We start from the raw sequence: 15,477 nt of genomic DNA, 5'->3' as shown, positions 1-15,477 counted from the left end.
CCACTCCTAAATTCTGGAGGTAGTCTCTGATAAACCCTGCTCTGTGGGGGTGAGCGTTGTCATCTTGGATGATAGAGTTTGGTTCAAGACTGTGAAGAAAGGTTCTCCAGGTCTTCTCCACACTTTGACCTTATAATCCAACTGCTGTAGGCAGAATCTGGACTCATCACTGAACATAACATTCCCCCACAAGTCCAAGTTCCAGTGCATGTGTTGCCGACACCAACACGAACAGGCCTGATGTTGAAGGACAGTCATGGTCTGTTCTGGATTTTCTGGGCAGGGAGCCATCGGCCACATTGCCTGCAAACCTTGACTGCTGGGCTGTCTGTAGCAGACAGCCCACAGTTCTAAAGTGACAGGGTTAGGAAACAGTCTTCTTGAGGAGTCGTCTTCTTGGGACACCCACTTGACAGCCTGTCTCTGTTAATCCCTGTTATATGGAACTTGGCCTACCGTTTGGAGACGGTACTAAGGCTCACTCCAAATAATGATGCAACCAGGTTTTGTGGATCACCAGCTTGAAGTTGCCCTATTGCATGGAGCCTAATAAGCTGTTTAGCATTAGCAGAAGAGTTTTGGTAAATTATTCATGGGTACAACCCACATTTTACAGCTCTGCCATTCATCCCACAAATGCATGTGGGTTCAGGCTTTCCAACAGTATAAGATGTATTGCTGAGAAGGATTGTTACAAAGAAAAAAATTTATCAAACACAAATTTCCTTATTTTGGAGCTAAGTTTAATAACATTTGTATGTCCACCAAGGGATTCCATTTATTGTTTGTTTGTTTTTTTTTCATTTGAAATGTTGCTATTACTGTAAGATTTAACTGTACCTGACATATTCCTTTGCCTCCCTCTCCAGCACAGATCATCTTTTCTGTAATGTTTGCTTCTGGTATTTCAGTGTAACTGCAGGTGCACTGATTATTTCCGATGACAGGAATCTGGACCTCCTGTAGTGAATCAAACGCTTGGTTGGGCTCTGTGGGAGAGAAATCAAGACAACTTTTATTTTCTGCTCTTTAGCAAAGGTTTAAGCTGCTTTGATGGTGGGGTGAATGAAACAACTAAACACATCTAAACACATAGAAACACTATGCCCCAGGGCATCATGGGGAAATTCTGCCTACATATCCCCAGATTTATTTCCCACCAGTCTGATTTATCATCACTGCCATGTCTTCAGTTAGCAGTTCATCTATTACTGATTGTTAAAGAAGCCATTTACCACTAATTTGAAATACCCACAATGCATCACGGGGCATTTATTCATGGATAATGTAAAGGTAACAAAGTCAGGCTTAGTTATGTGGATAAACTTTGGAAGATTGGCTTACATTACTTAAATGATTCTTGTTTTGGAAAGAAATCACAGTGTCTTGTATTTTTAACAAAAGAAACTGACAGCAAAATTAGATTTTCTTATGTCAAGCTAGAAACTTGGATTTTTATTGTTGAGTTCAAAGATTAAATTTGATTTAATTTACTTTGGCTTCGATTCATTTTTCTCAGTGTAGTAACTTGATTTTTGAGCTGAAAAGTGTGTCAGACTTGGTTCTGACGTTGAGATTATCTCTCCTGTCACTTTTGAACCCCTTTAAGCCACTTTTATACCAATTTTGCCATTGTTATTTGTCACCTTTTATCAAATTTTCCTACTAACTTTTGCTACTTAAAACATTTTTTTTGTCGCATTTTAACCTCTTTCAACACTTATTTTCCCTATCTTTGCCATTTTAACCCATTTTTGCAACCTTTGGAATCCCTTTCACCACTTTTCCTTAACATTTTTGAATCTCTTAACGTATTGTTGCCACTTTTCAATCCAATTTACCACCTTTCTGCTACTTTTGAGCCATTTTTATTTTATTTTTTACACCATTTTTTTCCACGTTAAACCTGTTTTTTGCCATTTCACAATTTTTCTACCAGTTTTTCCACTTTCAACCCATTTATGCTTGGTTTAAAATCCCAAATTATGTCCTTTTCTGCCTATTTTTGCTATTTTAAATTCCTTTCTGTCACTTTTCCACCCGCCTTTTTTTTTGTTGTTGTTGCCACTTTTGACCCATTTCTACAATTTTGCCTTTCATCATTTTCCTCTGGTTTTCACCATATTTATTCTCTTTCCGCTACTTTTTAAATTCCCTGTCAACACCTTTTCTGCCCATTTTTGCCACTTTTAACCCATTTTAATTCTGTGGCCTTGCTCTGTCTGAGGCTTAACTAAAAATTGCATGACCTGATACTTACGATCCGCCCCAAGTCGACCCCAGCCAGTGGCCCAGCAGGAGGTGGCGTTGTTGAATTGGCTGGAGTTACTGGCCAGGCAGATGGGTCTGATGAAATCCGTGAAATCAACAGGACTGCTCAGCTTCATGAGGGTAATGTCGTTGTTGAACAAGGTGTCGTTGTAGTCTGGATGAACAATGATCTGGGACACAGAACGGCTCACCTCATTATTGTTAGGGCCACTCTGAGTCTCTCTTCCCATGTAGAGAGTCCAAAAACTGGTCTCAGTTCTGAATACAGAGAGAAATACAGACATTAGTACTAATCAGTCACTGTGGCACTAACAGTTATAGGTTGCAGGAAACTCCCACAAAATCAATCAAAACTGTGTTTGTAAAGCACCAATTCATAACCAATATTATCTCAAGACTCTTTACAAAGAGGGCAGGTCTGGATCGTTCTCTTTGATGTATTATCATAAAGACCCAGCGCTAATCACCATGAGCTCAGCACTCGCGGTGTAGCTTTGTTACACTGGAGAGGAAAACCTTCCCTTTAATGGGCAGGAACCTGGAGCAGAACTAGACTCGTGTTACAGCTGTCTGTCAAAGCCACATTAGGGTTTGAAAGGGGTAAAAGGTTAGGGAGAAGCAGAGTAAGAGAAGAGGGGATAAGAGAAACAACAAAACAACAAATGCAAATTAGTGGCTGTCATGGTCATAAGCTTATCTCCTATTATAAAAGATATGGCTGTAACATTAGTAATGATGGTAGCAGTATAAGAAGAATTGGCATTAACGTCAATGAATGATAGAACCTGTGAAGGCTTCTTATATTTGCAAGTGCAATTTGTAAAAACAGGAAATGAAACAAGACCAGATGAATGTCTCTTACGTCAAAATGCAATGAGCTGCCGTGAGGACCCACTGATCATTGATGAGGGTCCCTCCACAGATGTGCTGTGTAGTCGAACCGACTCCAATGTGCATGCTGACCTGCCATGGCCAAGACCCAGCTGAAGCATTCACACCACCCACTATCTTTGTGTTCAGAGGAGCTATACCACAGTCTGACAGAGCACAGATGTGTATATCAGGCAGATTCATGTATTCGTTTGGAGGTAAAGATATGCATAGTTCCATTATTTTATTGCTGCAGTGCTTGATAAGAGAATTCACATGGCTGATTGAAATGAAATATGGCTGTACTTACCCTGAGCATTTAACCCTGTGGAAAAGAGAAATACACTAGTTACTTCCATCTTTTTATATCAGAGCAATTTAAAAAAGGATATCAAAGTCTTTCAAAGCAAAACAAACAACTTCTACATGGATTTGAGAACTGTAGATTCCTGCATATAGGATTAGATGTACTATGCAAACATTACTGAGCAAAATCTGAGTGTTTTGATTGGATTAATTAGAGAAGAATTGGATAAAAAAAAAAACTAATCAAACCCACTGATCACCACATGCAGGAGTGGTTTTAGTCTTTTGGAGGCCCTGGGCAGAGATAAAAATGAGGCCCCGATAGTGGTTTTCTAAAATGAGTCATAAGAAATGCACTAAATATTTGGGAGCACCTCTTTGCAGGTACTAAAGCCAGAGAACAACAGGACAAACCCAAATTTGAAATATAAATAAATACCCAAATACCAGCAGTACTTCATCAGCTCTTAGAAGAGAATCAGGAACATTCAACATGTCTACAGGCCAGATTTGGCTTGAAAAATATAATCATATGCCCACAGTTGGTGCAATATCCATTCAAAGTATTCCATAAGTTCATTTTCGTCTTTTAGATCGACAAAACTATTTTTTGTTTAATACGAAAGTGTTTGCAGGTTTTTGCAGCTTGCACCCATAATTCATATAAACTGTATTGCCAAAAGTATTCACTCACCTATCCAAACAATGTAAATCAGGTGTTCCAATCACTTCCATGGCCACAGGTGTATAAAATCAAGCACCTAGGCATGCAGACTGTTTCTACAAACATTTGTAAAAGCAGTGGTGTAAAGCACGCTGCCACTGGACTCTAGAGCAGTGGAGACGTGTTCTCTGGAGTGACGAATCATGCTTCTCCATCTGGCAATCTGATGGACGAGTCTGGGTTTGGTGGTCGCCAGGGGAACGGTACCTGTCTGACTGCATTGTGCCAAGTGTAAAGTTTGGTGGAGGGGAGATTATGGTATGGGGTCGTTTTTCAGGAGCTGGGCTTGGCCCCTTAGTTCCAGTGAAAGGAACTCTGAATGCTTCAGCATACCAATAGATTTTGGACAATTTCATGCTCCCAACTTTATGGGAACAGTTTGGGTGCACAAAGCAAGGTCTATTAAGACATGGATGAGAAAGTTTGGTGTGGATGAACTTGACTGGCCTGCACAGAGTCCTCACCTCAACCCAACATAACACCTTTGGGATGAATTAGAGCAGAGACTGAGAGCCAGGCCTTCTCGTCAACATCAGTGTGTGACCTCACAAATGTGCTTCTGGAAGAATGATCAAAAATTCACATAAACACACTCCTAAACCGTGTAGAAAAACCTTCCCAGAAGAGCTGAAGTTGTTATAGCTGCAAAGGGTGGACCGACGTCATATTAAACCCTATGGATTAAGAATGGGATGTCACTTAAGTTCATATGTGAGTCAAGGCAGGTAAGTGAATACTTTTGGCAATATTATGTATATTTTTTTTCTCCTGTGATTTAATTCAAGAAGTGGAACTTCCATATATTCTAGATCCATCATTACAAAGTATACTATTTCAAGATTATACTTGTTTTGATCTTGATGATTGCAGCTTTCTGCTCACAAAACCAAAAATCCATCATTCCAAAATATTACAATATCAAACATCAATATAAAAAAGGATTTATAATACAGAAATGCTGATCTTCTGGATATAAGCTCATTCATGCTCTCAGTACTTGGTCGGAGCTCCTTTTGCACAAATTACTGCATGAATGCTATGTGGCATAAAGCCAGTCAGTCCGTGGCACTGCTGAGTTGTTATGAAGCCCAGGTTGCTCTGATAGAAACCTTCAGCTCGTCTGTAATTTTGGGACCTGGTGTCTCAAATCTTCCTTTTGACATTTCCCCAGAGATTCTCTAGGGTGTTTAGGGCGGGCCAGTTGGCTGGCAATTCAAGCGCAGTGACATCATGGTCAGCAAATCAGTTTCCAATAGTTTTGGATTCACTGTAGTTTTCTCAGCAGATGAAAGTATGAAGTCTTCTGGTAGTCTTCCAGATGTGGTTGTGTGTACTGAATGAGAGAATGAATGCTAAGGAAACTTTTACAGATTGGACTATTCCACAATGTTCTAATATTTAAAAAAAAAAAAGATTTTTTATTTTCTTAAGCTTTAAGTTGTAATAATCAAGATTGAAACAAAAAGTCTTTAAATGTTTCACTGTATGAGATGAATCTTGACTAATGGAAATTTAACTGTCTTAAGTCAGTCAAAGGAAAAAAAGGAACTTTTACATTATATTCTAATGTTTGAGATGTGTCTGTGTGTGTAACTCTATCTCTTTTTATCAGTCTACATACAAGTATATAAATCAGTCTATCTATCAGCTTTAACATGTGGGCTTTCGCTTGATAACACTTACCTGAGTGTTTGATGAAATTTCATTATCATAATAATCACATGCACATAATACACATTATAAAGTCCAGTCAACCCAAAGGACAACAAATCAAAACCTAAACTCTGAAAAAACAAACATATAATATCTCAGAGTAAAACTCACCTTGCCAGGTCAGGACTCCACATATGACGAGTGTCCATACAGTCCACAGGGCCATACTCTCAGTACACACTCACTGTATTTTAGTAATAACAACAATTGTATGTTATTTATTTGTTCAGCACTTTTAAAAACAAGGGTCCACCAAGTGCTTCAATATATGCGATATTGCCTCTGGCTTTTCCTCAGCCCAGCAGGTATATATAGCACCCACTCCCTACTCAAACCTGTTTATCAGGATACCTCACCCTCATATCTGTCCACTTTATCAAGAATGAGTGATTATTGCTGCATTATACAGCACATTATGTAATTTGTCAAATCTCTCTTTATTTGTGAACTACATACATTGATGTGGCTCCCCTTCATGTGACTTTTTTTGTTGTTTTAAATGAATGGCATGAAGAATGAAAATTTAGTGTGTGATCTTCTTAGGCTCCAAACACTAAGAAAACAAAAGGTGAAAAGCTTTCTTTACCTTGTTTTTAAAACTCTCAAACAGGTGCTGTCTCCACCCTCTCTGTCAGTGCTTTATTAGTCATAAATGTTCCTGAGTCACAGTTCAGTCTCTGTTCTTCTGAAAAAATCAATCTTACAATGTCAAGAGCCAAAGGAAGTGCTCCCTGACTTCTTGTTAGGTTTATTTGATATGAAATTCAATAACATAGTAAAGCGTTATTTTATTTTGGTTTAAACCTTTTTTAATAAATCCAAAACAAACATTTTCTAAATGTGTTCCCACTGCATGGTCAATTATTTCTACAGATATACTAATACAGCTTTAACAGGACTGGGTTAAACCCTATATGGCTGACCGCACCCATCTGGGATGCCTGTTGAAATGCCTGACTGAACAATGTGTCCTGGTGGAGTGTTTATTTGTTGGGGTGTATAATTGTGCTGCCTCTTATGTCTGTGGGTTGAGAATTGAAGGATCCCAAAAGTTTCAAACATAAAGCCCTGTCAGCAGTTAACAGCTAACCTGACATGCCAGATCGACTCATATCCATTACATGAATCTATTTGACATACATCTGGGACAGCTAATAATATGAATAACACTGCTTTGTCAAAAATTTTCCCAAATAAATCAAACTGTAAATGGAGCATGGGGACAATAAATAAACCATAAAACCAAAAGAATGACTACATTTTACATATTGTTTTGTATAAAACCTGGTACCGTCCTTATTTATATGGAATTTATTGTTACTGGTGACTTAAATTTATATAGTTTCATTTTTCTCCTCTCTCTCTCTGTGGAGACTGAATGGTACACAGAAAGCTCTCAGTGTTGCTCTCTGCGTTTGTTTTAATAAAGACATGTTGTCCAGTTCAGACAAAACTGCTGCTGCAGCTACAGTCATGGACAAAAGTATTGGCACCCCTGGAATTTTTTCAGAAAATACACCATTTCTCCCAGAAAATTGTTGCAATTACAAATGGTTTTGGTTTACACATGTTTCCCCCAAAGGGAAATGTTGCTTTGCGGCCAGGCAGAAAACATGATAGATAAGAAACACGATCACACAAACTCAGACCCAACACTGAAATACATAAATTCAAAAGTACATAAAAGGTCAAATGAAGCAAAAACCATCATTAAAAGACATCTCTAGACTTCTGTTGTAAAAATAAAAGGCTTTATATTTGATCATTTTTTAAAGTTTTGTTGTGTAAAGGCTTGAATGATGAAACAATAACTTTGATCATCTGAATCTCCTTTCAGAGAGGAGCTCAAATCAGAGCTACTCAGGTAGAAGTATAGATACTAGGGTTTAAAAAGACTTCTGTAGAAGTTGAAGTATCAACTCAATCTTTTTACTCAAGTAAAAGTGTAAAAGTACTGGTTTCAAAACTACTTAGCTCATTGAGTGCCATTGACCTATATATACAGCAAAGTGTTTTTTTGGCGGCTGGCACATGGAGGCGCTCTCAGCGCCCTGTGAGTAATCTTGGGGCTTCTGGGATACGTAGTCGGAACACTACAGTCAGAAGAGACGGTAGATCAAAGCCACAGAGATCAGAGGTGGAGACCCTGGGGTCAAAGAGCAGAGCAATTGTTACGGAGGTAATCTAAGCTAAAAGTTCTCAAATAGAAGCTGGAGGAAACTTTAAACTTTTGCCTAAGAAACTGCTTACTCACTGAAACTGACACTGAACTTAACGACAGTGAATCCAGGGATCGGCGCTTTCATTCATCTGCCTATGCCGGCCAAGAGGCTAAAGACTGCCGTGAGATCTCCACGAGATCTCCCCCATGCATCGGAGGAAAAAGGCAGCCTCTCACCAGCTGGATGCATACAGCAATGACACTTCAGAGACTGACTTGTCCGACCCAGACTCTAAAGAATGGCTGCCGAGTGAACGGAGTGGATCTTGTTCTCCGTCGTGGAGGTAAGTTAACGTTAGGAACCCACTGATTCAGCCAAATTTATTGAATGAAACCATCACTCATGCTCCTGTGATTTCAGAAGCAGACTTGAGAGAAGAGCAAGCCCCATGCAGTTCTGCAATACCATCTGTTGGCAGAAAAAGAGGTTAGAACAAAAAAATCTATATTATAGATTATACATTACATACAGTGCTTTACAAATTTATTAGACCACCCTAACCCTAACCAAAGAAAGGTTTATGCCACAGCTGCCCTAAATTAACAGCATTGGTGATTACCAAAATCATTTTTTATGTTTCTGCAATGGTTAATACACCAATATGTAGAAACTCTTTAACCCAAATGATATTTTTAATGCTAAAATATAATTATTATTGTTATCCATGAATGTTCAAATTTACGGATATACAAAAAAACTGAAAAAATAGTAAAGCACATTAATATTTCTTGATTAATATGCCAAATTATAGTTATTCACTTGCATTCCTGAACAGAAAAATGAGTTTTAGTGGTTGAATGTTATAAGTGATTAATTTCTGACTTCTCAGAGAAGTCCAGTGAGGCAGCTCAAATTTGGGTGAATTCAGTTTGAAATCCCTCATTCCTGTTCAAAATGGTAAAACGTGGAGAGCTCACTGAAAATGAAAGAGTCCGCATTAAAGCACTTCATGATGCTGGATGGTCTTTGAGACAAATGTGACAGGTGGTCTAATAAATTTGTTAAGCACTGTATATAAAACATATTATATAGCTATTATATTACTTCTATAATTTACAGGTAGTGCCAGGGGACATGCAAGCAGGAGAGGGCGTGGGCGTATAGGGGGGTCCCGTGGAGGCCGTCCAGTTCCAGAGGGTGAAAGGCATGACAGTGACTGGAAGCACTGTTATTTATTTTACAATAAAATAACATTTGTAATACAATTTTCAGATATCTTTTATGTTGTTGAAGACAAAATTATAACATTCAAATCATTGTTTTGCTTGACAGACTTTCTTTCACAAAAAGGCATTTTTTTGAGCTTTCTAGAAAAAAAGTGGTCTTTTGGTGAAACTAGCCAATATTCAACTTCAGATAAATCAAGAACGGAACAAGGTGCAAACAAACATTTTTTTTCCCATGATGACATGGAGTTTCTTCTTTCATTTGAGCTATTTGGTGTTTTCAGAGTCACAGTACAAAATATTCTGTGGGTCTTGAAAGATGACTCAGAATGGCCAAAAATGCTGGCACAAGCCACTTTCCATCTTTTAAAGGGGCTGGCACTCAATGAGTAAGGGTATAAAAGTAAAAGTAATGTAAAGGGGAAAAAATTCTATCAAGGAAAAAAGCTTAGGCCTCAGGGGCCTATAGTGCACTACCCCACCTCCCAAAAAGACATTTTTCTAAAGGCTATAATGACTATAATGTTGTTAATGTTGGAAAATCTGGGGTGCACCTGTTTCAGCCACATTTATGCCCATTGAAAATGAACGCATTTTAGTGCAATGCAAATACATTCAAGAACCATGTATGTGTACTACTGAGAAACATGTGTTTGATGACTAGCTGCCTGTAAGTATTGTAATGGTGCAAAAAGTCAAACTTCAGAGGCATGTTATCAATAGCCTTTATTGGAATATAAATGTACATCCAAGCATCCACAAACATTCAAGACCCAGAACAGCTGGTGCTGACCAATAGGGTCTTACTCAACACGAAGGCTAGATTGTTTCAAACTAATCTAGGTTAAAAAAAATGTTTCATTACTTTATTAAGACACTATCACAACTCACTCTGACTGTGTCATTCACAAACCTCAGAGTGTGTCCTCCTGGTTAAAAACTTCTGTAGTCATCAGTGTTCAGAATATATAAGATAAATCTGTGGAGAACCAGTGGTAGTGAAGAGCACATCAGACAGGAAGCCGTTCACCCCTACACACTGGGATCTGGCCATTAAAAAGTCTAAAATCCAACTTACAGCGCCAGGACAGAGGTTAAAATTTAATAATAATTTAGAGGCTTAAATATGGGGCTTATTGCACACTAGTAAGGCAACCTATGATATTAAATTTGTCCACTGGAAGGGAAGTTAAAGAAAAGTGTAACCTGACTTTAGGAATAGCAGTCATAAAGTACAGAACACAATATTTTTTTCCTCCCAAGTGTTTTAAAGTATAGATAAAGGATTATAAGTGTTATTATTAGTCTTTGTTCATGCATGTATGAGTCAGAAAAACAGTTTTTAAGCATACGTAAAACTTTCCACTGCAGATAACAGATTGTTTTTATTGTCAGCTGTTTAGGGTAGGGTGAGTCAATCAAAGAGAAATGTCTCCAGGATATCAAATGACAAATGACTCTAAGTTCAACCAAGGCAAATTGTGTGACATGTGTGGGTGTGTGTGTGAGAGAGAGAGAGAGAGAGAGTCTGTCATTTCCTGCTGTACTGCTCTTACAGGAAATATTCCTTGATACCTGTTGACATGATAAGTCACTGGCTTCTTTTAAAGAACACTACACCAGAAACATTAATCTCAACAATTAATACATCGTAAAAAATGTCCATGTGCTTTTCAGGTTCATTATTTGACCACACTCTTAATTCTGCTTATTAATTTTTTCCACTTTTCAGATAAAGTCAAAGGAGTCACCCACACCTTGAACAATACCTTCAGCACCCCTGCAGCCAACAGCTACATTAGAGTAATAAGGCCTGTGTTTTTGTTGTCATGCTTTCTGGAATATCCGCCATGTTGGTTCGTCCACATTGGAGTGTGATAATAGCAAGCAATCTCTGTTTGCCATTTTTCTTTTTCACATTATTTATTTGCAGTTACAGTAAGGAGTTGTTGTGTGACAGGGTGTAGCACCCAAATAGACAATTACAGCAATATTTTGTCATGTGGACCTTGCTGACACACGCATCAGTACAGATTATTGTCAGTTTTTAAAATATACATCCACTATGATGCAGTTAACAAAAACGCCAACAGATGGCAGCAGTCATAACTGCATGGTGCAGCACACGTCTCACTCAACTAAAACAAACTAATAAACAGACAGGTAACATAGATCATAGTGTTAATCTACAGCCACAGGGCTTATCAGCAGCTAGCAACAAGAGAGTGAGAGTGCATGATCTCAATAAATACATAAATGAACATTTATTTCTTGCCTCTTGTTACGGCCCTGGGCCAAGACTGGTACTGGTTTTCTAAATCAGTCATAGCCAGGGCTTAAACTACACCGGCATCATTCCAGATTTCTTGTGCCAGACCATGAGGAACTAAAAACATAATAATAGCATACCAGGGGTGGAAAGTAACTAATTACATTTACTAAAACTACTGTAATTAAGTAGTTTTCTTTGGTACCTTTCTTGTCTCTGTTGACTACACAGTAGCACATATTGAGAGAGGACTCCAATCAATTGATCTAGGCTCCGCCCACCTTGATTTAAATCTGGGGTGATGTGTGGGCGAAGTTTCCCATCATGCCCTTGGGCAGAATTTAGATGTGTTTAGATGTTGCCTTGAGTACAGTCATCACTGCTGGGGTTCTTTTGGTATTGTTTCTGTTGAATTGTTGTTGTTTTTGATGTGAGACGCATTAGCACCATGAGTGAAGTAATCCTCCAACTTACAGTTTCCACCTGTGACTACGAAAGTCATGTACTTTTTGTACCTCTGTAACATACACACGTGGAATTTGTTGTGCTTGCAGTCCATCATCCTTCCAGTTAGATATCACTGATAAATTGTATGCAAGTAAGCTCTGCCTATCCACTTTGTCTCAACCTCACCAACGTTGTTGGCCAATCAGAGGCCAACAACAGGGGCGGGTCTTGGCACTGCTGGATGTGTTGGTTCTTGCAGTGTTAGCATGTTAGCTTGGCTGAAAATGGCAAATGTTGATTAAACCATGGTGAAAACGTCCTAATAGTTGATTAAGGACTTACATGAGAAAGATCCTGGACACTAGTGGAAGAAACTCTTCTGGACTAAAAAGCTGCTGTCCAAGCACTTCAACACTAGAAAAGCACTCAGAGAGCACAGAGCTCCGCCATTAGCCCTATCTCCCCATAGTAAAGAATCCTTTTAAAAATTCCTGGATCCAATCAGTGATCTGGATCACTCCCAAAATCTAATCAGTTCTTCCTTATTCCATTTCTGACATTTCCTGAAAATTTCATCAAAATCCGTCTATAACTTTTTGAGTTATGTTGCTAACAAACTAACTAACTAACTAACTAACTAACCCTGCCGATCACATGACCTCCTTGGCGGAGGTAATAAAGGTAATTTTTTGTTCATGTGATGGAAAGTTCTGGAACATTAGCCTGTTGTCTATTTCTAATGTTATACATACTTTATAAGCTAGCTCACTTTTCTCCCTATATAAGCTCATATTTCTGGAGAAAACTCTGGATTTATACACTTCACTGTTGTTTTAGTTAAATATTCAACGCAGGCAAATGTTTAGCAAGCTGCTCTGCTCATATTCAGTCAGTTAAAAATGACGCATGTTCCAAAAAGACACGTCAAGAGCAGCAGCAGCAGCCATCTGTCAGTCCCCCCGCCCCACCTGAACAAGCCCAAGTACCCCTGAGGAAGGAGGTGAGCAGCTGTGTGTTAAAGTAGTTGATTATTATGGAGAAAAAACATTAAAGAATAAAAAATTGTTCTGAAATAAAAAAGTCTATAGTCTGTATTTCTTTCAGAACGATTTTAAGGGTTTAAATAGCATCAGCTATCTCTGAAATGTAATGTTTGGTCAGTAGTTTGGGGTTTTGGGTTTAGTTTTATTTAAAAATTTAACATGGATATTCCAAAGCTTTCAAAATAATGTTGACTTTAAATGTCTTTATTCTAAAAACTAAAACAAAACTTTTGGGAGTTCTGTTAAATCAAATAACTTGAACATTTCACAGAATAAACACAAAAAACATGATAAATTATTTCTAAAAATTAAAATGATATTTTCCATGTTATAACTTTGCCTCCCTCCTTACAAACATACATTAACACTTTATGATCATACTAATGACAACAGCCTGAGGATATGATTTGAATGACAGACTCTGTCCTCTACGTCCTCTTGCAATTATTTTATCCCAGAGAAGCCACAGGTTAGCCTCAGCCTCTTAAAGTTATTATTATGATAACTTAAAAACATTTATCACTCACATATTCACCAAGCTAACATTAGTTTGTTGACGCTTGTTGTCAGACCGACCTGCATTTACAGACGGTCACACAAACTCTCTCTGTCTCACACACACACACATACACACACACACCCAACAGCCATGTGACTGCAGCTCAAGCTTTTCCTCCTCTCCCCTGTTTTAGTGAACATTTAGAACACAAAGTGTCTCATCTCCGTCATGAGACACGGTTGATGATGAATATATCTACTTAATTTTTCCGCTAATCACCGGATTATAATCAGAGAAGTACTACACCAATCCAAAGTTATCAGCTGTCTGCATGTGATGTAAACAGCTCATGTTAACTGACACCATAATCGCACGACACAACGAATCAACACATAAATTTGTTTCCAACTTTTTAAATTATCGATTTTTATTGATTTTATCGATTCGTTGTTGCAGCCCTATCGTATAATGCCACACTACATATTAAATGATTAATTCTTCATCTGGGACAAAATATTTTGATGTGGCTGCCCTAAATGTGATGTTTGAAATAAATGACATGAAGAATGAATAAAGAATGAGCGTGCATGAGAGGGCAGAAGTTGAACAGCTGTATTTGCCTTCCCTGTAAAAACTCTCTCTTTTTTTTTTAATTCAAAGTTTACACAGTCTCCTGTTCAGCTGGGGATTCCTGTTCTTAACTAAGCAATGAAAGATCTCTGACTTCTAGTTTGGTTTGTTTGAACAAAGAATACAGTCACATGGAAAATATTTTTCTGAATGTGCAATAGACGGGGGTTTTTTTTAACAAGGGGGATGCACCTTGTTTATTTTTTTTATTTATGTACGTTTCACCTGGACTAAAGTCTTTTAAACATCAGAATGTGCTGACAGAGCTATAAGAAGCTTTCCAAAGAGCTGATGAATCACGGGTGTCTGTTTGGGTATTTATATTTCATATCTGGATATTTACTGTAGTTCTGTGACTCTGTTAACTTAAAGTTATGCTTTCTATTTTTTCCTCTCATTATTATTGCTTTTAGCTAAAGGGGGAGGGTCCCCATATTGGTCTCTGCCCTGGGCCTCCAAACGGCTAAAACTGGCCCTGCCCCACACCTGCAGCTCCCCCTCACAAATCGTTCTGCTCTGCCAGTTTGTTGCTTTCACTTTTCTGTTTCTGCCCTTTTGACAGTATCATTAGTACATTTAAGATCAAATAAAACACCCACGTTTGGACAAGTTTTACTCAATTTTACATTATTTCAAAATGTGATCTGTGTGTGTTTGGTTCATTGATGATGATGCGCATCGCAAAAGTCATCATCAGGGGGCACGCTGGTAGTCGAGTGGTTAAGGCACGCACCATGTACGCAGGCGACCTGGGTTCGAATCCGGCCTGTGGCACTAATTCCTGCATGTGTCTCCCCGCTCTCTTCCCTGTTTACGACTCTATCCACTGTCCTCTCTCTCTAATAAAGACACAAAAAAGCCCAAAAATAAATCTTAAAAAAAAAGTCATCATCAAATACGAGTATGTGAGCATCAGCAGGGAGTGACTGAAGAAATGTGTTAAAACGAGAGCATCAGAAGCTTATCTTGGAACACAAGACAGCACACCTCTATGAATGAACTTAATGAAGAGACGCACCACCAGCAGACTTCCTCTGTGCTCTTTTATGCACGTTCCTCCGTCCTGCGCGCATCCGACAGTAATAATATACAAGTTTTCATTTGAATTTGGAAGTTAAAGTCTTTCTTCTTTGTGTGGACTTAGATTTATTGATATGACTTGTTGCAGATTTGACAGTTTTCACCTTTATAGAGGATTTCGGGAGAACTTTTTAATAGTAAGCCTTAAAAGGGGGCATGTGTGAGATCAGCCTCATTGCTGGGTTACAGGGAAATCCCAGTGTCCGGAAAATCTATGCTATAGGCCTCCAGTAGTCT

General features: G+C 38.5%; 1 protein-coding gene across 1 annotated transcript in view; it reads right to left on the bottom strand.

Moving 5' to 3' along the window:
• LOC121528595 (chymotrypsin-like protease CTRL-1) overlaps nt 1–15,477 on the bottom strand; it is a 29,736-nt gene that overhangs the window by 1,636 nt on the left and 12,623 nt on the right. Inside the window, exons 2-6 of the mRNA XM_041816110.1 lie at nt 5,996–6,097; nt 3,452–3,466; nt 3,134–3,308; nt 2,261–2,529; nt 841–989 (exon numbers count right to left, since the gene is read on the bottom strand). Of these exons, the coding sequence (XP_041672044.1) occupies nt 841–989; nt 2,261–2,529; nt 3,134–3,308; nt 3,452–3,466; nt 5,996–6,050 (663 nt within the window). The 5' untranslated portion in view covers nt 6,051–6,097. The remainder of the gene's footprint in view (nt 1–840; nt 990–2,260; nt 2,530–3,133; nt 3,309–3,451; nt 3,467–5,995; nt 6,098–15,477) is intronic.

The sequence above is a fragment of the Cheilinus undulatus genome, linkage group 20 (assembly GCF_018320785.1).
Source record: "Cheilinus undulatus linkage group 20, ASM1832078v1, whole genome shotgun sequence".
NCBI classification, from domain to species: domain Eukaryota; kingdom Metazoa; phylum Chordata; class Actinopteri; order Labriformes; family Labridae; genus Cheilinus; species Cheilinus undulatus.
This window is presented reverse-complemented; position numbering and strand designations above follow the sequence as displayed.